This window comes from Arvicola amphibius, chromosome 13, assembly GCF_903992535.2.
Source record: "Arvicola amphibius chromosome 13, mArvAmp1.2, whole genome shotgun sequence".
Classification (NCBI taxonomy): Eukaryota; Metazoa; Chordata; class Mammalia; order Rodentia; family Cricetidae; genus Arvicola; species Arvicola amphibius.
Genome location: NC_052059.1, coordinates 19,927,030 through 19,954,863, shown reverse-complemented (window position 1 = coordinate 19,954,863; position 27,834 = coordinate 19,927,030). Strand labels below are relative to the sequence as shown.

The 27,834-nt window shown below is 40.0% G+C and overlaps 1 protein-coding gene across 1 annotated transcript in view; it reads right to left on the bottom strand.

Moving 5' to 3' along the window:
* Positions 1-27,834, bottom strand: part of Klf12 (Kruppel like factor 12) — a 247,326-nt gene that overhangs the window by 99,036 nt on the left and 120,456 nt on the right. Inside the window, exon 4 of the mRNA XM_042054071.1 lies at positions 21,222-21,357. Within this exon, the coding sequence (XP_041910005.1) occupies positions 21,222-21,357 (136 nt within the window). The remainder of the gene's footprint in view (positions 1-21,221; positions 21,358-27,834) is intronic.

Below are 27,834 nucleotides of genomic sequence, written 5' to 3'. Positions count from 1 at the left end.
GTTCTGGAATTTCTACTTATGCCTACAGCTCTCGAGCATGGGCACTGAGGATTTCTATTCTCAGATATGTAACATATGATGCACCTTGTCATAAGATTTTTTTAAATTTTATTTTAGGAAAAAAATGAAGAAAAGAAAAATTATTTGAAAAATAACCATTTCAGAGCATTTCATTATGAGACCAGTAACTATACTGTTACCATGACCACTTAAAAATTCATAGCTCCCTGGAGGTAGATCTCCCTGGTGACTTTAAATCCAAAAGGACATGAGGCGATAGATGGATACAGGGTGAGCAGAAGGCCCTCCAAACTATCTCAATGAGAGGGAGATGGCAAGTGACATCGCAGCCCTCCCCACACCGGTCCACGCTTATTTTATTTCACGAAATATCTGGGAAACTCTCTTCTTTAGCAAAATAGCTGTTGCCATCTCTCAGTGTTTTCTTAGATCTATAATGTAGTTCTATCCCTATTTACCTAACTTGTGATCTGTAAAATTACAGTTTGCTGTGTATCCATTGGTTCCTCGAACACATTTTGCTTTTTCCTGCTGAAAATGGTCGCTGGAGAAAATCTGGCAGGTGGAGACAATTACTTGTCTTTCGGGGACTCATTCGATTGAACTGGTTTTGGATCTTGAATTTCAGAATAAGCAAGCGATGGGGAACCACAGCAAAGAATTAGCTCAGCACGAGAGCACAGGTCCTTTATGAGGGTGGCTTTGTCCCATTTCTTATTCTTTACGTCATTATGGACCTCAATAAAGGGACTAAGTGAGGATCTGTAGAGAAGGCAACTATCTCCACATTTCAAGCACACACGCAGGCAGATGTTGGTCGAGACTGCCAGATTCTGTAATGATCACTGTGCACAGTGAGGAGGTGGTTGGTCCACACAGGGGACAAGGCAACCCACTCTGTGCTCTAGAAGCAATCTCATAGATCACTTTGTCCATACAATTTCTTTCTAATTTTTCTGAAATCGGGGCTTGTGTCTTTTGCTAAGATGTCTTCATCTTATTTTGCATTCTAATAGTTTTAACCACTTGATCTGATGGATGGAGATTGCTGGAGCACAGTGGCTGTTTGCATGTGTGAGGAAAAGACTTCCCACACCACATTGTCTGGTCTTCACAGAGGTCCCCAGCAGGATTAGAGGTCTTAATGACAACATTTGCATTATTAATGACCCCCTGATCCCTGAGGACCTGAGAGACTTGATAGATAGAAACGTGAATTTTGAGACAATTCAGTGCGGGTGAAGCCACACACCATTTATTGGGCTCTGAAAGGAGAATCTGGCCACGTGGGGACTCGTAGCATCCATATATTCCTCTAGAGTGAACAGAAAGAAGGTTCACAGCCAGCTGGGTGGGGCTAGGTTTGGACTCCTGCTAAGTGCTCAATTCTTGATCCTGGGCACGTTACTGAACCCTGTTCAACTTCGTGTTCTTCACCACAGAAGTCAGACATGATCATCTATTCTATGAGATTTCTGGGATCATAGGAAGCTGGGACGCACTGCATAACTGCATAACTGCATAACTGCACTGTCTCGCTCAGTTTATGAGAAAGAATTACTGAAGGGCCACATATGAACAGCTTGGTCTCAGCATGGATCTATTGGGTAGTGGTGGAGAATTTAGATGTGGGGCCCAGTGAGAGGCCTTCAGGTTAGGAAGGGCATTCCCAAAGCCAGGTGTAATCCCAGCCTCCGGCCTCCATCTTTGGAAGCCCCTTCCTTTGAACCCATCAAACCTTGACTCTTCCCCAGGAAAGTTCAAGACCACCCCCACAGGCTGCTTAAACTGCTCCCCAAAAAATAAACACATGGTCTTCCCTCTTCCTCTTTGGTAGTCGTGTAGGCTTTCCATGGTCCCCAGCCCCGTTGGGCCACCAAGAATGCAGACGTCCAATTAATCCTAGATATCTTTTAATTTGGTTTGATTTGGTCTGATTGAAATTATTTGCATCATTTCTAGGACTATTCCTAACACCAGGGGGTAACAGGTTTTACTCTGACACATGCTCCAACGTAATATGCTACCACATGCCTCAAATACTGAGTCAAGCCTATCAAACCTTCAAACTGTAAGCCAAGAGAACCCTCTTCATAATCTTGGGTGTTTGTTATGATTATAAAAAGCCAGTAATGGAACAGGGAATAAGAGGGGGAGAAAGAGAGTGGAGTGGAGAAAAATATATAGCTTAATAAAAACAACAACAAAAACGAAAACAAAAAAATTGAAGCTACGCTAATTATTAAAAAAAAGCCAATACAAGCACTTTCTCTCAAGTCTTCGCACGAAACAATTCAGCAATCCACAATATCTTAGAGATGAACATTTTAAATGTCTTTGTTTCTTTCAGAAGTAATCTTTAATTTCTTTTAAACTGAGGACTCAAAGTTTTGATGACATTTAGAGGTTTAAATTATAATACTAGGCCAAATAATAAACCTTACTTTTCCTTTTATAATTTAAGGTTTTAAAATATAAGTTAAAACTATACCACAATAAGACTTATAATTTCTTATCTATGAAATTGAAGAATTTTAATAAAAAAATAAGTGATATTATAGTGAATTTTAGTGTAATGTGCAAAAATTTTTTCTTGGGATTATAATTTTTCTTTCGGATTGACTGTCAGCCATTCTAACCACATTGTCAGGAGAGGAAGATATTTTGTCTGCCTATAAAAGAATGTTATAGGTATCCTCCAGGAGTTAAAACCTAAGAGATATTCTGTTCAGGCACCCATGAATGACACTTGCCTCCACAGCTTCTATTAAGGATGCAGAATTATACACCTTGCTGATCCGAGAACTAACCTATCTCTATACTTATTCAAATATTCTCACATTATCATCTCTGTATTTTGTTAACTTGTGTCTCAGTTACTGTTCTATTGCTGGGAAGAGACAACAGGACCAAGGCAATTCATAAAATAAAAGCATTTAATTGGGGCTGCTTATAGTTTCAGAGGGTAAGTACAGGACCTTCATGGCAGGAAGCATGGCAGTGGGAAGGCAGGTGTGGCACTGGAGCAGTACCTGAGATATGCCTCTGCCTCTAATTCATCCTAAACAAAACACCAACTGGGAACCAAACATTCTAATGAAAGTCAGTGGGGGGGCTACTGTCATCCAAGCCACCATAGCTTGGCTGTTATTATTAATTTTTTTAGTTATGTTATATTGCATACATTTATGTTAACTGATCTAAATCCCTTTGACATGGCAAAGGAGAGAAGCAAAAAAAGTGCAGTATTTTCTGCCATCATCAGACCAAATGCCACGTCCACAGGTCTGGGGTTCTGAGCCTTGTGCCTGACCGTCACACAGCAGTCACACGGAGCTGGAGCTCATTAGCAGCATGCTGGAGTCGGTCAGAAATGATGCTCTACAGCATGATTCTGGCTTGGCAGAATGTACAGAGGAGACAGAGACGGCAGGGTAGACGACCGGCTTATGCCACACATTTTCAACCGCTTCCTTCTGTGGTCACCGTCTTCATGCATACTCATGACCTACAGATACACATGTTCTAGAGGGAACGGGAAAGAGCTATGGATCATTTTTAAGTAGCATGTTTTATGCACAGTTGCAGAATCCCAAAGTACTGAAAGAGAGAAACAATACTCAGTTGTAGTAAATTTATTCTTGTGAATGAAAGTAGGAGAATGAATGAAAAGGAATTTTATGAATATAATAACAAAAGCTGTGTTTAAATAGGTATTATCATCTTAGCAGTTTCATGGCAACATTCCGCTTTTCTTGCATTATGTTTTAATTGAAGATTATACATGATTTAGAATCCACTGCAACCCCCCCCGCCCCCCGCTCTGTGCAGACTATGGTACTCGGAGAAGCCTGTGCATATAAGGATAATACAGATTCCTGCTCGGTGGGAATTACTATAAGACTCCAGGTCATACCGGGTAGGACAGCTAAAGACAAATGCATAAGACTAAAAATATGTTCGTCCATATGAGGGTCAACACTGTGGCATACATGAAAATTAATGGAGCTGTTCATTTAAGATCTATGTTGTACCTATAGACACTAGAGTACAGAGCAGATCTGGGGTTCAAAGCCAACAATTTCCAACAGGTGTATACACTGCTATTCATTATTGTAAACATTAGAAAGCAGGGACACAACCATTTCTCACATAGCATTTTAGCGGCACGCCCCAGACCTTCAGTTGCTGTAACCCACGTGACTACAGGCCCTTGCCTCTGGCACGTGCTGACCACGCATGCCTCACTCTGCCTGACGTTTAATTCAGTCTGGCACACGGGTGCTCCAGTAAGGTACTCAACTGTGCCGTTTTATGCGAGTGGACATGTGCGCACACGATAACTTGGGAAGGGCGAGTACAAGGTGACAGCTTCTCTCACCAATGGGATGGAGTACCGAATGGTGCCAGAGATCTGAGCTCGGACTGTGCTCCTGGCACCATGCTGAATCCGTACATTCGCTGCTTCAGGAATCTCATTTGTGGGGATCATAAGCACATGTGCTAAAATGAGATCTGCTGTGATCTGTCTCCAGAAAGAAAATCTGAAAGTACAACTCAGTGTGCTTACTGCCTGCCAATTTATAAAACTGCAGGAAACTTGCATGTCTGCAATGGTGCAACAAATGCAATTTCAAAAATAATTACAATTTATCCAAAGGAACCCTATACACTTCAACAAAGCATAGGAGACTTTGGGTACTAAAAAGCGTTTTAAGAATTCCTTTGCTGACACCACACCTAAAACTTCATGTTCTGAGAGTTTATAGTTGGCAAAGACCTTTGTTTGCCCATAGTAATAATAGCCTGGAGCTGCAAGCCAACTTTCTGGAGCAGAATTCCCTCCCTGAGCAATTGTGTTCATTATTAGTGTCATTTATTATTTATTATTGTGGCATGTAGTTATTATGTGCATGCCACGGTGTGTGTGGAGGTCAGAGGACAACCGCGAGTTGGTTCTCTTCTTCTCTAATAGGATCCAGGGATCCGACTCCGGTCACGACGTGTGTACAAGGGCTTTACCTGCTGAGTTATCCTGGTGCCCATTATTGGTATTTCTCACTCTTAAGTATCTTGATGTCTAACTGCCCCGCTTAGGAACCACCGTTAACATTAAATATTCTGTGTTCACTTTATTTCATGACTAAATAAAACATTATATCATAGTTTAATTTTAGACACTAGCTTCTACACTTCTTCACTTAAATTCCTGCATTATCGATTATTAAGGAACAAATGTATACGTGTGGATCAAGCTGTGTCATTATGTCCACTCCCTGCCTAAAGAAAGCTATCATTTCCGAAAGCCTTTGTATGTCATGTGAACAGAGTAGAACACACCTGGACCACAGGAGTGAACTGCATAGGACACGGGCAGTCACAAGAAGTCATATTTACCAAGAGTAGCTCAGTTCTTTCATGCATGTTCACACTACATTACAGACTGGAACAGGATTTGAGAGATCAGTTAGTGTAATCGCTACATTGAATTTTGTGGGAGGGACCAATGTACCGGGATAATGTTTCTGGTCATATTGCTTGAGTGTGACAGACCAGAATCCACTCCTCAGCAGACCTTTGGAAATGATTCTCCACCATATATTGGGAAGGAAGCTTCAAAAATTCAAGTACACAATTAGCTGTACCTAAAATTTATATATTTAAAACATTCATTGGGACTGGAGAGATGGTTTAGTGGTTAAGAACACTTTCTGCTCTTCCAGAGGACCTGGGTTTGGTTCCCAGCACCCATATAACCTACCTCACAACCATGTTCCAGGGGCTCTGACTCCCTCTTTTGAACTTAGGAAACACTGCATTCACATGGTTCCGATACCAACAGACCAAAATAAATAAAAATTTAATTAAAAAAAAATTCAAAGTTGGTATGTAGAATGATTGTGCCATGATTGTCCTACGTGAGCCGCAGGCCAGAGAGCCCATTTGCTGTAGGGTATGTTTCTAAGATGTGTTACATTTGTTTATGCTAATGATGTAACGAGCTGTTGCACCCTTGTATGTCACGTTTGTCTATCTCTGTGGAGCTGTGTGACTGTGACTGTCTGAAACACCTGATTGGTCTAATAGAAAGCTGAAGGGCCAATAGTGAGGCAGGAGGAAGGTTAGGTCGGACTGACAGGCAGAGAGAATAAACAGAAAGAGAAATCTGGGAGGATAGCCAGGAGCAAACTCAGGAGGGGCCAGCCACCCACTCACTCAGCCAGACGTGGAGTAAGAAGAAAAGTAAGATTACAGAGGTAAGAAAAGGGAACAAAGGCCAGAGGCAAAAGGTAGATGCGATAACGTAAGTTAAGAAAAGCTGCTCAGAAATGAGCCACGCTAAGGCTGGGCATTGATAAGTAAAAATAAGTCTTTGTGTGTGGCTTATTTGGGGCTGGTGGCGGGCTGCCAAAAAAGTAAAGAGTAAAAAGAGTAAAAATCAACCAACTACACTCATTGCCTAATAAAAGCCACCGGATACCCTGAAGTTCCCCTTTTAAGAAGTAATTTCCCAAACTGAAATTCTGTCCACTGCTAGTGTGTCTTTCTGGCCTTTTAATGAGAGCATTGAATTATAATTCTCTTATTTGTTTATGTTTGTGAGTATGTGGTACGAGCACAGAAAATGTGTGCGCCTGGCAAGCACAGATAAAACAAGGTGTAACATGTCCCTCTCCGTCACTCTCCTTACTATTCCTTTGAGACAGAGCATCTCATTGAATCTCAGGCTAAGCTGTCAGTCAGCAGGTTCCAGCCATCTTGCTGATCCAGCACCTGGATAGCACAGGTTCTGGTCTGTAGGTCTTAGGATGACTACACTCAGCTTTTATGTACGTTCTTGGGACTTGACCTCAGGCCCTCAGGCTCCCTCACTGAGGTCTACCTCCAGCTCCACCCTCTGACCTCTACTCTAGATATAATCCTCCTATTTTTCTTTAAAAGGTATCCTGAGTAGAACGCAAGCTATATTTCGATTAACCTACCCATGTTCTGGGCTCACTTTTTCTTTAAAGAGCAGACAAAAGTAAGTATCCTTAGAGAAATAACCACATTAGACTGTAAGTACACTCTGTTCTGCTCCTGGACATGGTGCCCATAAGCTTATAGTGATCCAAGGGGGTATTTGCATCTCTGTATTACCCCTGGCACTTGGGAAGAGGTCGATCTTACAATTCTGTTCATGGGTCATTTCAAAATTACCAATGCCTGTATCTTAGAATGATCAGATCTTCTACAAACAAAAGGTGATGGTGGTGTATTTCTTTAAGCTCAACACATGGGAGGCAGAGACAGAAGGACCTCTGAGCTTGAGGCCAGGCTGGTTTACAGAGCAAGTTCAAGGACATCCAGAGCTACACAGACAAACCCTGTCTTGAAAAAACAAAGAAAGAAAGAAACAAACAAAACCCCAAAACTCAAAACAAACAACAAAAACCAAAACACAAAAGCTTTGGTGTTTTTCACCCCAATCTGGTTAGACAATGAAGACACTCCTGACTCTCATTCCCACACCCATGGTAATGAGGGCCTATGTTGACCTTCCCCACTGGTAATTTCATCACATACCCTAGGTGCTGGATACATTTAGGAAAGCTTCATGAAAGCCGAAATTACTGTAATGGTAAGAAAAAGTGTAGCTCACTCGAACTTTCCTTTGAGCGTACACACCAAAGATATTGTATTGAGCAACAGGAAAGCAATTCTACCATGTTAAAGGATGCCCTGCACTTCACAGCCTGGACACAGGGTCTCATGTATGGCAGATGTTCTGGGAGCGCCGTGTGGATGATGGGAAACAGCGGGGTGGATTTCTCTCTGCAGCCCGGTCACATGCCTGTGCCGAACAAAGAATCTCTCCGAGCAGCAAGTCCCCGGGTCCTTCCACCAGGTCGGTGTGGAATTTTGATTTCATACTGCTAATTCTATGCAGCATGAACAATCAGGCCTTACCTACAGATATTAGAAGCACAGGAACCTGGAAGCTGCTTAAAAGATAAATTTCTCCCAGTGATAAAGACGGCGAGACTGGGAGCTGTGAGGTGTAAGGAAGAGAGGACAGGAAGGCCTGGTACAGAAAGGCTCCTTGTCTTCAGGATAGGGCATCGTTCAGTCAACACCTTGGATTTACAGCTCGCAAGCACTTGTTCACACTGGAAATTAAAATATCACAGGAAGGAAAGATACTTTCAAAGTCTATGTGGACAAGAAGACAAAGATGTTGGAGCTAGAACGAAAACCAAACAGAGAAGAGGAGGCTCAAATGGCTCTGGTAAATGTCAGTTCTATAATAACCTGATAGTTGACATTTTGGATGGAAAAACGTCATAATTTCTCTCTCCAGTAAAATACCCAGAAAAGGACAAGACAAATAAATTTATTCTGTATAGATAAAAGGATTTTTAAAAATGTTCTTTGAAACACAATTATTTGAAGAGCATCTTCCTTTGCCCCCTTTGTAGATGTTTCTGTCCCGCATGAATGACTGACACTCACAGGCTGCCATTTTTTCTTTTCTCGTCACCCCCACAGTTTTGTTTCCACACATGCTTTCAGATAACTTCAGTCTCCTACTTAGTTACCACGCACAGTTCCTTCTTCTCAATCGGGGGCATACTGGTTTGTAAGCAAATAGTTTGTAAGTAAATCCTTACTACACCTAGTGACTCTTTTTTGCTAAGTGGGACAGATCTCTCTCTTTCTACTTCAGAGGGATAGGGTGTGTTTCCTTAGTCTTCTCTAAGCCTCTAATGTCCCCTGATTAAATATCCTTTCTGCCTCTGTGTCTTCCTTGCAGAATTTCATTCAAAACATATTCCTTGGCATCTATTTCTCTGAACTGAATGGAATCTTTGCTAGAGATACCTTACATGAAGACTGTCAGTACCAAATATCATCAAAGATGCAGCACTAATGGAACACATGCATGCTGCAGGAGGGATATGGAGGGATGCAACACCTTTGTACCTGCTTCTTCCCCAAACCAGCAATTCCTCTCTTTGGTATTGATCTAAGTGAAATGAAATCATGTGCCCACTGGAAAGCTGCATACAAATGTTCATGCATTTCTCCATAGAGTCCCAAATGGAAGGCAACCCCATGCTTATCAGAAAAGGAATGGACCAATAGGTTGCACAAGAAAGATCATGCATTCCAGCCAGCCAGAGTGATAGAGCAAATCCTGCCTCAAAACACATAACTGGGCCACTGCGCTGGCTCAGAAGGTAGGGTGCTTACTGACAAGACTGGTTTGAGTTTGGTGCCTGGGACCAATAGAGTGGAAGAAGACAATGTACACCAACAACTTGTCTTCTGATCTACCTGCCTGCCTACACACACTCACACCCACACACCCCCCCCCACACACATGCACGCACGCATGCACAAGCACAAACACACCACAAATAACTAAATGCAATTCAATGCTTTCAATGCTTTAAAATTAGTCTCATATTAGCAGTAGATATTAGATACCTTGACTATAAGAATAAATTTCATTTTTGTCTCTTGCAATTGTGCTCATACACAAAAGACAAAAAGAAAGATTACCCTTTCCACCTGTAAAGTCATGGAATTTTGCCAGAGAGATCTCTTCTTCAAGGACTTAGATAACAGGTTCAGTTTCATTTTTATTTATATTTTGTTAGTGTTATAGTCCGTAACTACAGAAATCTTGAAGTCAGTGGGGGGGGGGGGGGAGGAGCCACAGTAGCTGATGGTGTTTTCTGTTGGTTTGTATACCAGCAGAGGTTAGTCAAGGTTAATTGGCACTTACAGATGGAAGTTAACTATGTTTCCAGTCTTCACTCAGGCAGCTGCAATGGGCCTGTTGTCAAGCTCTTTAATAATTTCACTGTGTTACAATTAATGAAACATTTCCAAGTGTCTAAACCACGGCAGGATTTACAAGATGAAATCGAAACACAATAAAGATACCAGTTATTTCTTATTTCTTATTTTTATTTCTTATCTTTAAAAATATATGTAACTAAAGAGTCTAGGGAGGGTTATGAGAGCCACTGGAACATTGATCAGACAGTGTTAGTAGGATTTCTAAAACCCAAGAAACTAAATAAGGAAAAGGAGTAAGTCTGTTCACTGACTTGCTGCTCTTGTCTTTCAATCATTTTAGCATCTTTGCTACCCTTCTCCTGAGTTCCTTATCTACCTAGGAGGAAGAGATTTCTGCTCTCAATGGCTTGGCCATGAAATTTTATTCACGTTAAGAGAGGGTCCCAATTTACACAGAACTTTTTGACTTACTCTAAAGTTAAAAATCAGGTTGATTTAAAGAAACTACTTAGTTTCAAAAACCTAATTATATACAAGCTAATTTTCAAGTACACATGAGTTTTAATGTGCTATTGTGTTCTTCCACACTGGTAATAAAATAATACAATATTTCAAATGGTACAAATGACACATTGGATATTTTTTGTTTTGTTTTGAGATGAATTTTTCTCTGTGTAGCAGCTCTGACTATACTGGACCTCGCTTTGTAGACCAGACTAGTCTCGAACTCACTGAGATTCACCTGCCTCTACCTCCCAAGTGTGGGATTAAAATTGTGTGCTACCACCACCCAGCTTGGAAACTTTTAAAGCCAAAATTGGGAGCATTACATTTTAATTTGTTAATGTTTGGAATTCTTTTACTCATACTAGTAATTTTAATTAGACTAATCCGAAAGATTCTTAAATTTTGCAGACACTTCTACTATGCTAACTGAATGTGATCTGTAGTCTAATTTCTACGATAAGTCACCATGTGTTAAGGTCAGGTAGCTGATGACCAGCAGCTAGGTGATCTCAAAAAGCAGATGGAGAAAAGACCAAGTAAAATGCCAGCCTGGAAAGACTCACTCTTGTTCAACCTTCATTTTCATACACACACACACACACACACACACACACACACACACACATACACACACACACACACACACACACACACACACACACATTTTGTTAAGTATTAGACCATTCATGAAAACATATCTTTAGATCCTTTACTTTCATTCCTTCATTTGATACATAGAAACAAATGCATTCAATGGGGCTCAAGTGTGTGTCACAGCGTTAAACAGGAGATAAAGTTACAGTACCAGTACAACAGCTATACCTCATCGACAGCAGAAAAAATGGACACCAGGTCCAGAGCATTCTGGTGAACTCTGTCAATTTCAGCTGTGTTACTGTTTTGATTTGGTTATGTGCACTTTTGCTGAGTATACCAATAAATAGTGATGGATGGTTCTGGGAACTTCTAATGTGGCTTATTAATATTTAAGCATTATTATTGAGTATTTGTGTCAACACACATAAAACACATGAAAAATTATTACCTACACTCTCTAGAGCCACTAAATAAGAGTATACATGTAAGTATAAGGTAGCTAGTTTGAGTAAATGTGCACTGGGATTATAGATTGAACATAGTAGCAATAGAAAAACAACATGAAGTTCTCAAGTGCACTGAGAGCACATGAAACACCAATAATATTTTCGCTTGTGAGTGCTTAGAAATAAGCAACATATATAAATTTTAAACAAATATTTATAAATTATAAACAGAAGTTAAAACAAATCACCACTTATAAGCAAGTAAGACAATGAATTCTCAATTCTGATATGTAATCTGTAATCTTGTCACCAAACAATTAAATAGAAGGCTCGAGAGATAGCTCATTGCTTAAAAATATACACTGCTCTTGCAGAGGATGGGGGTTCAGTTACTGTACCCACAGGGCTGCTCACAACCATATGCAACTTCGATCCCGAGAGATCTGACACTCCTGTTCTGGTCTCCAAGGGTATCAGACACATATGTGGGACACATACATACATATAGGCAGAATTCTCATAGATAAGAAATAAAATTAAGTATGTCATTCAAAATGTATAAACAGAATATATACACTTGTGTGTTTGGATATATGTATATCCACACATATGTATATGTACATATATACATATATCCACACACACTTGTATGTCTGTTCATGCATTCATTCATCATTTTAAAGACAGACTCTCAATCAGCACATAGCCCATGGTGATCCCAAGCTATGGGCAATCCATTTTGTCAGTCTCTCCTCCCAAGTGCTGTGATGATTGGCACTAACCACCTCACCCTGCCAAACACCTGTCTTTAAAGTTCTTGATTTCTGTTAGTCTCATTGGTACCCACCTTTAATTCTAGGATTTGGGATACAGGGGCAGGCAGATTCCTGTGGTTTTTAAGATTAGCCTGGTCCACACAATGAGTTCCACACAAGGCAAGTCTACACAGTGAGACCTTGTCTTGAAAAAAACGACAAAAGAGTCTTATATCAAATTTCAAATTGTTTACTGAAGAGTAATTAATTCACAGAACAATAAGATAAGGCACAAAAAATAGAATTCATCACTAGGCTAAGCAGGGAAGGTTAAATAAAGTTGAGGGAATTTTTTTAGCACTTTGCATAGTTTACAAAATGTCAATCACAGCAGCAAGATACAAAAATCCCTTTTCATAACGAACATATCTGTGGCAATTTTTAGGATAGTTTTTAAGCTTCACAAAGACTCATACCCAGAAACTTCTAAAGATAAGCTATCCACTGGAACTAAAAGAGCATCTTCTTAGGAATAAAAGTACCTAATGGCTACTTGAAGATAAATAATATATGAGCCACTCTGCAGGACTGCAGACAGCTTTGGCTCATTGGGGGAATTTTCGTACATTGCAGAAAATCAAATATAAGGTGGATCTGTTGAAAGAGTACCCTTAGGGAAATGTGTATTATTACTGTAATGACTGACGTTCATGATAATGGGAACATTTTTCTTTTCTTTGAAGGAACTTATATAAGTCTTTGAAGAAATGCCTACATGTGTATATAACTAGATTGCAAGACCTTTACCAAGGAAGCAGCACAAAGACAACCACAATTTGAAGAAGAAAATGTTTACCAAGGAAGCAGCACAAAGACAACCACAATTTGAAGAAGAAAATGTTTTGCATGATTTAGATGTGAATTTAAAGAACTGGTTTACAGATTCCTTTAAGAGGACAGACCAACTTGGGGGCTAGGGATGGAGTGACAGAGAGTGCAATGGCATAGAGAGGAAAGCAAGCATGAATGGAGACACTCTGGCATTCTCTCCTGAAGGCACTACAGGAGCCGTAATGTTAGAACAGTCAGCTGGCCTCTGGAGAACTCTGTTGTTTTTGTGAAATCAAGGAATTAGAGGTAGGTTCTTCATTTGGTCACTGAGAATGACAGCTGGTCATTCCCCAGTGCTCTGCCTTAGGAGCTCTGCACTTATTTCTTGTCTCTGGGCACTCTTTTTTTTTTTTTTTTTTTTAGCTCTCTGCTGGCTTTGTCCTCATACCTTGTCCTCATTTTCTTCCTTCCTTCCTTCCTTTTGATTAGGTTTTCTTCGGGAGGACGGAGGGTGTTTCCTCTCTTTGGTTTGTCCTCACTGAGTGTTTGGTTCTGTCCTGAGGGATCTTCTTCTTCCTATCTCCTCCTCCCTCCCCTCTCTCCTTCCTTTCTTCCCTCCCTCCCTCCCTCTCTCCTTCCTTCCTCCCTTTCTTTCTTTCTTTCTTTCTTTCTTTCTTTCTTTCTTTCTTCCTTCCTCCCTTTCTTTCTTTCTTTCTTTCTTGTTTTTTTTTTTCAACTTTATTATACAGGCCAGAGTCATTTGAGAAGAGGGCACATTGTTTGGGAAAATGCCCTCCAACAGATTGGCCTGTTTTCAAGTTTATTGTGGGCAGTGCTACTGGGTGTTACACAAAAGCAAGGTGAGCAAGCCATGAGGAGCAAGTCAAAAAGCAGCATTCCTTCATGGTCCCTGTTTCAACTGGTGCCTTCAGGTCCCTGCAGAGTCCTACCCTTGACTTCTCTCAGTAATAGATTGAGACCACAGAGTTGTAAGCTGAAATTTAACCTTCCCTTTCCATGTTGCTTTTGTGACATTGATGTTTTATCACAGCAATAAAAGCCCTGAGACATACCTCCTCCAGTAAACCAGGCATGACATTATCTGAGATCTTCCCTGTATATCCTACATGAAACAATTACACAGTCTCCCACCTCCACACTGCCAGGCTACAAATTCACTTTGCCACATCTGTGTAAGTTTCAAAGTCTTCAGAACTGTCTCCTCCTACTTTCTCCCCTCAAAAGCAAGTGGTGCCACAAAATGAGTGATTAGTGTACTCACAGTTTTTCTATTGTTCAGAACAGGACCTAACCAGGTACTGTGTTAGTTCTGTCTATTGTCTATGCAAAGAAAGCTATTATCTGACAACTGAGTAGCTCCACATATTGAGTGTGTGTGTGTGTGTGTGTGTGTGTGTGTCTATCTAATATACATAGAATTGACACTATGAGACCCTGTGCCCAGTTTTGGAGGTTGAAGTCTCCTAGGTTGTACGGTTCATATTCAAGGTGATATCTGTGGGACTTTTAGGGGTGCATAGTGCTCAGTCTGTGCAATCACACCCAGTTTTCTTGAGATTGATACCTGGAAAGCACATTGGTCATGTTACTATCATTAAAAAAAAAATCCAATGTTGGCTCCCCACTGCCAATGGTATGCATTCATCTTTCCCGAACTCATCCTTTCTCGTCCAGACTAGCGCTTTCTCTCTCTAGGCAGCTCCATTGTCCATCTTGCCTCCTCATGCACTTTGAGCATCAGCCATGAAGAATTTCTGCATCCCACCACACGGATAGCTCTGACATGCTCCAGTGTGACAGAGGTGTAGCTACTATGTTCTCTCACGGCAGTGCCTCTGTCTTCTGTCACACGAGACTTTACCAGTCTCACATATGCGCACTATGAGTTCTAAATAGTCAAGAGCTGAGTCCTTCACTCTATGTCCCCACCAGGTGACAAAAGGTTGGAGAAATGAATGAATGAGTGAGTGCCTTGCCTAACGAATACACGGTCTAATTTGGTAATCCAGTAAGCTATTCAAATGGTAAGTGATTAGACAAACTTCATTGCACTTTTTATATTTAACACTGTTCCAACAAAGCAGATAAATGGGCCTTCAAGTGGACATATGGTCTCCATCTCCCTCTAAACAGTCAGAGAATGAATTATGAAGTCATCACTGTTTTCTTTCCCAGTCTCAGCAGACTGGTGAGTTGATGCTAGCCAAGCGTGTACTTTAGACTTTAGTCTGAGACCATGCTCAATAAATCAGGGCTTTTAAAAAAAAAACTTTCTTCAAGAAAAGAGCTGTCATACCATGTTTCCCGCAGTGGGCTGCAGTGAATGCTTCTCCTCCTTCTGCATCAGCTTTGGCACACTAGACAAGAGGGTTGTGGTCACCACTGACAGCTAGCCTTTACTCAAACCATCTCAGCCCAAATGTATTTCTTAGTAAGGTCTGGGGTGGGGTTGGGAAGTATTCTAAATCTTATTAGGCTTACGAAAAGAAAACATAGTTTCATCAAATACAGCCCGGGTCTGGAAGGATTCTGAGTGCAGAACTGAATAATCTAACCCTTAGCAAGTAGAAAGCAAGTGTGAGTTGGTGCTGGCTTTTCTTCAGTGCCCAGTCAACCCACTCCTAGCAGAAGAGATGTACAGATTCTGAAACCTCCCAGCAGGAAAGGAAAAGCAGAGGGTACCATACTATCCCTCATGCATTTCCCATCACAGTTCAGCAGAAAGCAACCCTAAAAAGAACGTGATTTGTGGGTCTTTCACAAGTCAGCACATATGCTACATGGAAACATACCTGAAATCACATTTCTTCCCAGAAGTAGCTTTTAAATTAAATATAATAATGATAATGTTTGTTTTAAAAGCACTCTAATGTTTTGCATTTTATTTCTTCATCTTCCAACATAATGTATGGTGTTGTAGACGATTAATCGTTTCACGATGTATCTGAGAACTTACCTGACAGGAGTCTTTCTCCCTTAATGATATCCTACTTAGAGTAAGAATGAGTTTGGAGAGCAGAAAGTTAGATCCCTTGTGCTGGTTTCTACTGGAGTTAGAGTCAACAGCACAGGTACGTTATGATAGCCACAGTAGAGAGCTGAAATCCACAGCATAAAGCAAGCCTGCAACTGTCCCTTCCTAAAGGAAGGTGGCCGGATTGCAAAAGTCTTGATTTGACTACCAACTCTGCAAATGACTTCCTGCAGGACCTTTAAGGGGAGTGCAAACCTCTCCGTGCTTCTGCTTTCTTCCTCGATGTGATAAAGGCAGTACCACAGGGCAGATGAAATGAAAACTGTAAGAGTTCTCAGAGAATCTGCCAACTGTAAACCCCCGTAATAGTTTTCGTTTCCTTTCCTTTCTCATCTCTAGTGCTGTTCTCTGGTGTGATTTAAAAGACATTAACAGAACCATCAGGAGGAAATTAAGGCAAGCAAGGCTGTGTTAACTCTTTAACAAGTTCGGAATGAGAAAAAAATGAAGAAAACGAAAGCGGCCTACAAACACCAGTTAACGAAAGCGGCCTAAAAACACCAGTTAAAGTGCTTTCTTGAATCATTAAACACAGTTTTCTAAGAGGTAGCATGGTGTGTGTACTGGCTATGGGGAAGTTGGAAGTAAGCATGTAACGTCTAAATGGACACTCTGTTTTCTCTTTTGAAGAGCACTTAGGAAAAAGAAGTAGCAAACATAAGTTTGTTTTTCTGAAATCTCCAAGTTGGCTTCTCTAGGAAGAGGCATTTTACACAAGCAACTTAATAAGATGGGACACAGGAGACATCAAAACAATGGAAGCAGTGTGAATGTGATGGACAAAAAGTCATTTAAAAACTGTTTTATTTTAACAGGGACAGATGTCAGGATGCCAGTAAAAAAGCATCTTCATCTGCTTCCTCCAAAGTTTTCTCCTTTCCTCCTCTCTCTGACAGAGACCATTCTCTCAAATCCTGCTCTGCTGGCTTGATCCTGGGTAGGATTAAAATTTCTTGGATTGGGAACACTCTCACATGCTTCTCCCTCACGCTGGAGCTTGTAGGACATGCCCATTCTGTGTACACTGGAAGGACCAAGAATGTTCAGAATTTATAGAAAGAAGAAAGAGAAGAAATGAGAGGTTCTAGGTAACCAAAACCTCAAACTCAAAAGTTCACTGTTTCAAAACCATCAGTGTTGGTATAGAATTAGAGCTAATTATAAAAATTTGCTTTAATCATATGTTTCTGCCTTTCTTCCTCTAAACATTTCTTTCATAATTATGTTTGCTAAGCTGTCAAGGTAAACGACCCTATTTTACCATAGTACAGGGCCTGAGGGTTGAGACCCAGACGGAACAGATGCTCTACAAATGGTGAAATTTGTCTCTGCCAGAATCACCGAATACATGGCTGTGAACATCAAGAGAGTCTACAAGATAAAAACAAGAAGGAGCCCACCTGTGAGGCATGCCCTGGCTGGTGTTTGCTACTTAGTTAAATTTACTGACTGAGCTAGATGAGGGTGCGGGTTCAGATTAGTCCATGGGAAGGTTGAGGTGTTCATTTCAAGAATATGGATCAGTGTCCTCCTGGAGTAACTCTCACATAAATGGAGGTGGTCATGGGGTACTCCTTTTTATTTGAAGACATATCTGAATTTCTGTGGATAAAAATACACGCTGACCAGCAACTTCTATATATCAGATCAAGAGAAACCACTTTTTAAACCCAAAATTTAATTTAAAAATCCTCTTTAAAAAGGCAGCAGAATAAATATTAAGGCTTCTTTGTTATATACAAATGCTAAGAAAATAAGACATCACATTAAAAGTCAAGCTACACTCTCTGTGAATAAAAATTCCTGGAAAGAACCACACCTCACATTAAAGTGTCTGTGAGGCTGAATAACTCATTGGTCCTTTAGTGACTGCAGAGAGCTTGGAACGCTGTGAGTCCAGAGCCAAATCACTTTGAGCCAAACTTGACCCTTTCACCCTCAACGACAACTTATAGCTCTCCTCCATATGTGAGCTAACGTTTTTGTGATCGATAGGCAAATCCTTTGGAATACAGAAACCAGATCATGTTTCCACCAACCAAAAGGCTAAAAATGCTGTCACGTGCCATCTGAGGGCAGCAGCTGAGATCTCCCCACTCTGCTTTAAACTGCCTACCTGTACCCATCAATGCCCTTTGAAATTGCATTGATTCATGACTTTGTTCATTCTGTTACTATAAAACTTTAATCAACCTTTTATCAAGTGGAACAGGGTGACTTGAAACCTTTCCTGGGCTAGGGTCTGTCATATTTGTCTACAGAATAAACTGTATCTTAACTGTCATGAGATAAGATTTGTGGGTTTTTTTTTTTTTTTCTGTCAACATTGCAGTACACGAGGCCACACTGTATCCAGATGAATACAGAAACCATCTTGGTTTGCTTTCTATTTCTGTGATAAACACGACAGCCAAATGCACCTTGAGAAGGATGGGGTTTATTTCAGCTGATAGCTTATAATTCCATCATTCAGAGAAGTCAGGGGAGCTTAAGGCAGGGTCCTAGAAGCAGGAACAGAAGTAGCGGCCACGGAGAAACACGGCTCTACTGACTTGCTCTCCATGACTTTTTCAGTCTTCTTTCTTATAGCACCATGGAACATGGAACCCATGTTCCAACATTCCCCCAGTGAGCCTGGTCCTCTTATTTAAGCCATTTATCAAGAAAATATTCCCACAGACTTGCCTACGAAAAATTGGATGGAGGCATGTTCTCATTTACGGTTCTGCCTCTAAGAAACCTCGAGCTTGTGTCAAATGGACAAACAGCTAAGCAAGCAGGAGAGGGACAGAGAGCGTCCGCTGGACACATCTGCTCTGATGTTATGAGTCTTCAACAAAAGTCTGACACATCCTAGTGTTGATCTTCCTGAATTTCCTCCCCCTCTCCCATCTTTCTGCTCTCACGGTCAACTCTACATTGTAGCTGAAAAAGGGGGATGTGGAAAAACGATAGGATGACCTTAGACCAGGACGCCACTGCCCTACAACTGGAAAGTCAAACCAGAAACTCACTCCCTTACAGTTCAGAACTCATTCGTCTGCTCTGCAGAAGACTGATTTCACCATCTTCCTCCCTGCATGCTCCTCCAGCCAATAGTCCCAGGACAGGACTACAAGCACAGAAAACAAAAAAGGCCCTCAGGAAGCCTTTACAATTTTCTCCTTATTTATGTGCTAAACTCGTGCTTTTAATAGTATGAGTTAACACTGGGGATCAGATGAAGAGCAAGAAGAAAGAGGCGAAAGAGAAGGTAATAGTGAAAGAATTACACACATCAGGAGTTCAAGAGGAAACAAGAGCGAGAAGACAAAGGCACAACTGAAGAAAAACATTGAAAATTAATGCCAACCAACAAGGGTACAGAATTTTCTGTAATTTGACATGGACTGTATAATTCTCACTGTGAATTTTTTTGCTCTATATTGCTAGAAGTTTGTAAATATCCCTATATTTGAGAGACTGCTTCACAACATTCTGGTTGTTTCACCCGAAGTATTTAAGTACTTTTAAATGCTTGCATGCAGACTCAGACTTGAGGATGGTGTACTAATCATTGATGATTCAGGTATTCTGCAGCTTTCTAGGTGACAGACGTTCAACGTATGCTTTACTAACCTTTTAATAAAACACCAACATGACGAATAAATCGAGCTCCCATTAATATGCATACATGATTTTGAGAATATTTTCAAGAACAAGGACTTGCGTTTTTATACAAAATCTTGCAGCTTGAAACTGCATCTCCCAAGCAGATCAAAGAGATACCACTAATTTGTGGAGTTATACAAGTTGAATGTAGAAAAACAGAGCAGGGTAGTAGGTTACAAGAGCTGGGATGCAGGGAGGAAAAATTTTCAAGTAGAATAAAAAGGTAAATTCGTGATCTGGCATATCCCATGGTAACTAAAGTTAACAACACTGTCCTGTACATTTGACATTTGCTAAGAAAAAGCTCTTGTGCTGGAAAGATACCTCAGGGGTTAAGAGAACTTCCTGGTCTTACAGAGGACCTGGGTCCAATTCTAAACACCTATATGATGACTCACAACTATCTATAACTTCAGTTCCAAGGAATCAAATGTTGATCCCATCCTCTGAAGATTTCAGGCATGTACATGGTAGATGGACTTATATTCATATATACATTTATATAGCAAAGTACCCATACACAAAGAATAAAACAAATAGATCTTAAGGATCCTGAAGAGGAGCAACAAAAAGGTACCTCGTGAAAGGATGGGCACATGAATTAACTTGACTGTGGTGATCATTTCACTGTCCCGAAGCCTATCGCATCTATAACTTGTATCAGTTCTATCTTAACAGTGTTAAAGATGCTATTGTACACATGGACACGCACGTCTTCTATCCTAGACGGAACACATGCAGTTGTTCCAGAACAGTCTACTGAAAAGTACATGAGGACACCACAAGTTCCGTCCCACACAGAGACGACTACAACACAAATGCAGTTGTTTTCTGCAAGCAAAGATTGATTTCTTCTTCTGTGGTCCAAGTTAAAGAAAGAAAAAAAGAAAAAAAACTCCATCAGAAAGGTGCCTATGATTTCTGTTCTCCAGAGTCCTGACACAGCACCTTCCCAATTTAAATCTCCCATAAAGCTGTTCTGTAGTTTCCTATCAGAGCAGCATAAGGGGGGACTGGAGATATGGCCCAAGGTTAAAGGCAGTATGTGCTTTTAACCAGGGTTGGCTGCTCACACTGAACTGCACGTAAAGTCACCTCCAGGGGATCTGCTGACCTCTTCCTGCCTCCACAAGTACTGCAGTCACAAGCCTACACACATTAAAATTAAAACTAAAAATTAAAAAGCATCGAAAAGAATCATAATAAATACCAAGATAAGGATACTTGAAACATTCTATCGCCCTTCAGTTTGCAGGCAAATAACGATGGCCATAACTGGACACTAATACTCAGAAAAGAACAATTTCTTTTCCAGAAGGGAAGGGTACAAGGGGTGTTTGAAAGGATGTGCCGAGTTTGTGTATCTAACAACCAAACCCCCCACTCTTTTGAGACGTCCCACTCTTTGCTACAACCTGCTCCCAACGCACGCAGGCAAAATGGACAGCCACAGACACATGTGCCAGCCGAGAGCCCGAATGCCGCGCCTGAGGAAGCAAGAGGCTTCACGTCCCATCATCCACCGACCACCTTACAATGCTCATTGCATTCTGGGAATGCGGTACTTACTCTTGGACTGCTCTGGCTATGGAAAGGGCCGTGGATCCAGTTTCATTAACGCTATCTAAGGTCACATTTGGCAGGTCATCATCATCAGTGTCACTTTTACTTTGTCTGGGAGATAGGCCTCGGGGGTCCATTTGTGCTGGGAAGAAAAGGCATATATCATGAATTAAAATTAGTGTGCACAGCTGAACTCCATGCTGGACCAACGTCGAGCATCCCCACGAGCAGAATCCCGGAAACTCCTGGAACTAGTGTTTTGTGCACTGACCGTTCAGACACCATTTCCTTGCCCCTGTGGTGAACACCATACCTGCATTAGATCCCAAGAGTTCCCTGTATGCGCCAGAACAAAGGTCATCAATACCAGTGAATTGTTATATTGCCGATGTGGTGTGGTCAAAGCTAGCTACGGAACTCCTGAGCAAACTCTTCCACCCCCTGGTTTCTCCTGCTCTCTTCCGTTGCCAGACTTCCAGCCACACCACATTTCATTAGTGCTTTCCCTAGAGGATACAAGGCATGAGGCAGAGAAGGCATTATTCGCTTCACACTTTCATGCGAGGTTAAAAAAAAAAAGTAGGCATGATATTTTTTGTTCTTTCTTCAGTGACCTGTCATCTCGCGCAGTTTATCACTATTGCCAGTGGGGCAGAGCCTTGACTACATAAAAATGGCAGAGGTGGAAGCTCCAAGCATTTCTAATACCTGTTTACATGTGTTGCAAAGTATGCTCTCGTCTCTATCATGGCTACAGCCTTCACAAAGATATTTCTACATATGATTCTCCTTCTACTGCGAACTTGTCAAGGTAAGATGTTGCTCTTTTGCTCCTGTTGACCAGAGCCGCCTGCAACCCATGGATTTTAAAATGAGATTTTCTACCATTTTCCCCTTCTATGAGTAGCTTTGGAAATCACTGCCCAAAATTTCAAGTCTCATTTCCCTTAGATAGCAAGCACACTTCCTCATTTGAAAATCCCCTTATGCAAATGTTGAAATACATGATTCCAATCCAGATGTCTACTTCTCAATGGAAAACAGAGGCTTTCCGAAACCACCACTGTTAGCCAAGGAAAGCAGCATGTACTTTAAAACAAGGCTACAATGACATTTGGGGTACAACTACATTTCAAATCAAGATTACAATGGAAGTTAGGTTCAAGCATATTTAAAAGTATGGTTAGAATGATATTTGGATACAACTGAGCAAAAAGATACCTTTTATTTTTCAAATATCGTTTTTTTTTTTTTGCAGCTATACATTATGGACCCACAAGTAAAGGCTGATATTTCATCATGTTTCATCCAGGAAGAGACAATTTGTGGTTGTCCACAATATTTACAGTGTAGCTGGAGAAAACTAACCCTAGTGGGTCTCCACAGGTTTCTAACTGAAGAAACTGGTACTCATTGCATCTGGTGGATGCTAGTGTGGATGACACACTTTCTCTAGGTCCATCCAAATAGAAAAGTGCTTTGTGAAATGATATTGTTTGTTAAATGTGATGTGAATTAATTCAAACACTCTACAATAGTCATCTTTAAATGTGGATAAATTCCTCATTGGTCTGCTCCAGAGATGTTGAAAGAATCTGGAAATACTTTGCCTGTCAAGTCTTGAGAAGTAGGGTGCTATTGGGGACATAAGACTGTTATTGTCATATTGTAGATAAGTCAGAGACATTGCTGAATTGTCTATAATACTCTGAACACTCAGCCATCCACACTAACGTATTTATCACTCTAAAATGTCAACGATGCAATGTCTGAAAATTTTTACCCAGAGAGTTAAGAGTTTAGACAAATGGGGATGTTCTGTGAATAACATATATCTGTGAATAATAAATGTTCAGTTGAATAAATGTGTCCTAGTTCCAAAGTCTCTGATAAGAAAATACCAAAACACATTGGATTACCTATATTCTCTAGCTTTGTCCTCAGATACAGCAATTCTTTCTCCTTAAATCAGAGGGCAGAGTCAAAATTGGACTGGCCAGAGTTAACCACAGAGTTTTTGGTGGACTAAGATTAGGATAGAGAAACACAGGATGGAATCAAGAAGAGCTTAGATTCATTTACAGGCCTTTTGATCTGCAGGTGTGGGGAGGCAGGTTCAACTGATCGTTCCTCTGTTGTTCTTTGGATCTATCAGGTTTTAACCCCAATATCTGACTCCTGAGTTTTATTTAATAATAGAACGATATGAATAATCATTTCACCTGTGTCCAATGTGTGGCAAGATCAAGCGGTGCCTTGTAAAGCCACCATTTCTCCAAGCTGCTGAAGGTCACTGGCTTTTCTCAGTAGGGCCCTTTTCAGTATGTAGTCTCTTTAACAGCCACGCTTGGTCTGCACACCCCAGCCCCAAATCTGCAGTCACAGCCTCCTGCAGGCTCTACAGCTGCCTAGGGCAGCTGCCATTGCCAGCTATGTCATCCAGGCAGCTGGTGCCCTCCCATGCTGTGTCCTAGCCTCATGGGCTCTTCCTACACCATCTCCCCATGCACTTTTCAGAGGGCTCACTCCTCCTCCACTCATGGTACTAGAGCAGCTCCAGTTACCCTCAGCATGGGAGTGCACCACAATGATGCCCTTCTGCTACCCTGGCTTTGGGCACCCTGCAGCACCCGAAGTCCCTGCCTGCACAGCTGAGTACTGTCGCTGTAGCTGGCTACCCACACATACCTCTGATGTTGAAGCTATGAAAAGTCAGCAGAGCAGGTGAGACACCTGGAAATTCTTAGGGAGGCAATCAGGTTTTATTTCTTTTTAAAATCTTTTGCAAATTAAGAATGGGAAACAAAATCATGATGCAGGGAGTTAGGACTCTATATAGTTCCACAATGGATGGTTTGAAAATTGAAAAACTAAATGAAGGGATAATCAACTTAGCTGGTATTGGCAATAATATTGGTCAAATAAAAATAAAATAAAGTAAAAATAATATTTTTAACAAAGATTGACTTTAGCTGTATAAAGAATGCTCTCAGATCAAGAATTTAGACAAATATTAATTTGATCTTTGCTAATTCAGAATCTAAAAGGGCAATTATTCCTTTAAAGGTAAGATCAGAACCTGTAGATGAATGGGTCCCAAATACTGATATTGGATCTCACTCGTACGATTACTTTGATAGGAGAAGTGTTTTCTAAAAATTTTAAGAAAAATCAAAAGGTCAGATGTCTTAATTGCAGCAAACAAGGTCATCAGAAAAGGGATTGTAGACAAGACATTCTTAGAAACAATGTTTTTTTTTTTTTCTAGAGATAATCCAAACACAAGTATTCAGACTCCTGGAATCTGCAGACGGTGTTGCAAAAGCCATATTGGACTAATGAATGCAGATTAACATGGGACAGGCAAGGTAACTGTTTGCCAACAGGAAATGCCTTAGAGAGTCTCTCATAGATTCCAATGTTAAATTTGGTTCAATCATTCCTTGTCAGCATTGAGAAAACTCCTCCTCAGAGCAATTAAAAGATTTAATGCCTGTTGTTAAAACTCATAATGCTCTAGATGAAAGAACAGCTTCAGACAATAAAATAAAAATTTCAGAAGAGACTATAAAACAAGTATTTTGTCAAACTTCTATACATGATCAAAGACCAAAGCTAAATATATAAATAAATGGCATTGTACTTGAAGGTTTATTAGACATTGGCACAGATATATCAATAATTCCACCAATATTGTGGCTACCAGATTGTTCTCCTCAGAAAGTAAATATTTAGCTTCTAGTGATTGGAACTTAATCTCACGTAAAACAAAGTACAAGGTGGGTCATACATATAGGGAAAGAAGGGCAGATAGGGAAAGTAAAGCCATATGTGGCTAGCATAGCAATGAATTTATGATTTATTACAGCAATAGAAAATGCATATTAACATTTCTTCAATCTCAAAAACAAACCATAAAATTATGAGTGCTTCTGAGAGAAATATTAAAAGGTATCAAGAACAGCTATTGGCTATTCAGGTTGTATATAGGCAGTGTACAACAGCTGCTGATCTTTGAAAGGTACCAACAACACTACTTTTAAAATGGTTAACTGACAAAATTGGCTAGATAGAACAATGGCCTTTGGCATCAAAAAAATTACAGACATTAGACCACCTGGTGAGGGAGCAGCTAAATGCTCAACATATTGACGAACTGATCAGCCTTTGGAAGTCCCCTATATTTGTCATGAAAAAGAAGCCTGGAAAATAGAGAAAAATAATAAATATGAGAGCTACTGATAAGGTGATTCAGTCAGTGGACTCTGTACAGCCTGGAATTCCCTTGCCTTTTTTTTTTAATTACCTAAAGGCTGCTATACTGTAGTGATTGTTTTAGAAGACTGTTTTTTAACTATACCTTTACAAGAACAGGATAGAGGAAAAATTTGCTGCTACAGAGCCTACTTATAATAATTTTCAGCCTGTTAAAAGGTATCAGTGGGAAATTCTTCCAAAAATGATGTTAAACAGCCCTACCTTCTGTCAATATTTTTTACAACAATCATTAGAAATAATTCATAAACAGTTCCCTCAATCTATATTTTACCATGATATCTTTGTTGTCATTTCAAAAAAGTGGCATGAGAGAGGAAGGTGCCATGTAACAGCACTGAGGTAACATAAAAAAAGGAAGGGGAGGGGCGAGGCTGGCCTCTGGGGATAGGAACAGCAGAAGAGAAGACAAAGGCAAAGAGAGAGAGAGAGGCAGAAAAGCAGAGTGAGAAAAAGAGAGATGTGAGGTAGGCACGGCCCCTTTAAGAGAGATCTTAGAGAATGTACATAGAAAGTGCTCTTAGTGGAGACAGCTGAGGACATATCCTGTCAGAACCCCAAGGGGAATCCAATACAGATGCCTGACTGCTAACCATCTTTAGTTGATTGAGACACAGAAGCTTTAGAAAAAATGTTTGACCAAGTAAAGAGAATTTTGTCTTGTTGTGTATTACAAAGTGCTCCTGAAAAAATGCAAAGAAAAGATTCTCTTAATTACCTAGGATATAAAATAGGTTTACAGAAAATTCAACTACAGAAACAAATCAGGAGAAATAAATTATGAACTCTTAATGATTTTCAAAAATTGCTAGGAGATAATAACATGTTATGATCAACAATCAAGATAACTACTCAAGAACTAGCTAATTTATTTCAAAACTTAAAAGGGGATAAGGACTTAAATAGTCCAAGGAAATTATCAGCTGAGGCAGTGAGAGAATTGGCTTTTGTAAAAAAGAAATTACAGTATGCACATATGAATTGCTTGTATCTAGAATTCAAATGAATCCAGGTCATACTACCTCCTACTCATTTTCCTTGAGTAATTTTTATACAGAGAGGATAATACCTTAGGATGGATATTTTTACCACACAAACAGAGTAAAAAACAATTAAAATCCTGTGTAGGAAAGCTTTCTGAATTGATTCTGAAAGGAAGAATGAGACTCTATTAATTAACAGTATTAGACCAAACAGAAATTATGGTATCTTTTCTTAATGCTGAAATATCTTCATTATGTGCAGAAAATGAACACTGGCAAAGAGCTTGCAGTAATTTATTGGGGGAAATTAACAACAAATATCCTGAAAACAAAAGACTTCAGATTATTAAAAAAAAAACCAGTTAATCCTCCCTCATAATGTGTGAGAAACATAAATTTTCAGAGCCCCTACATTCTATACTCATAGAAATAAATCACAAATGGAAGGTTATAAGTCAGGAAAAATAAGTAAAGTAGTTCAAAGCCCCATAGTTCTGTTCAAAAGCCAGAATTATATGATATCCTCATGGCTTTATTAGATTTTTCCAGAACCTTTTAATATAATTACTGCCCCTCGAGATGTAGAGTTGTTTTATATATTGAAACCACTGAATTTATTCCAGATGATTTAGCATTAACTTTGTTCTATATTTAAATTATAAGAAATAACCAGAAATAGAAATAATCCCTTGTATATAATACATATCAGATCCCATACCGGTCTACCAGGACCTCTAGCACAAGGTAATGAGGAAACTGATTAGCTATTGTTACAAAATTTGCTAAAAGTTTTAGAACTTCATATTTAACACCATGTTAAAAACAAAGTTTTGAAGAAAGATTTTTCTATCACTTGGCAACAAGCCAAGGAAATTATAAGGAAATGTTCTACTTGTTCTTTGTATAACTAAACTCCACTGCTTTCAGGAAGTAACCCAAAGGGTATGCAAAGAAATGAAATTTTGCAAATGGATGTGTTTCATTTTATGGATGACAACAATGGAGGAGGAGGAGGAGGAGGAAGAGGAAGATAAACCAAGAAAAATTTCTTTAGAAAGAACATAAATTGGTCTAATGGTATATTACATTCCTGTCAGGATAAAATTTCATAAACCTTCCCAAATGTTTGTTTTTGCTGTACTCTACAAACATATAAGACAAATGATCTTCTTCTAGTCCCAATCCAATTAGAAATTAAAGATGGCTTTGGAGTTGTACTGTGGCTCTTTTATTGTCTACACACAAGCATTCTTGTTAAAGGAAAATCTAAAATTTCTGTCTCACTTCAGAATATCCACCTGGCATAGGGCAGAAAAAAATACTAAAATTAAGGAATTGTTCTACTGCCATTAATCTCATAA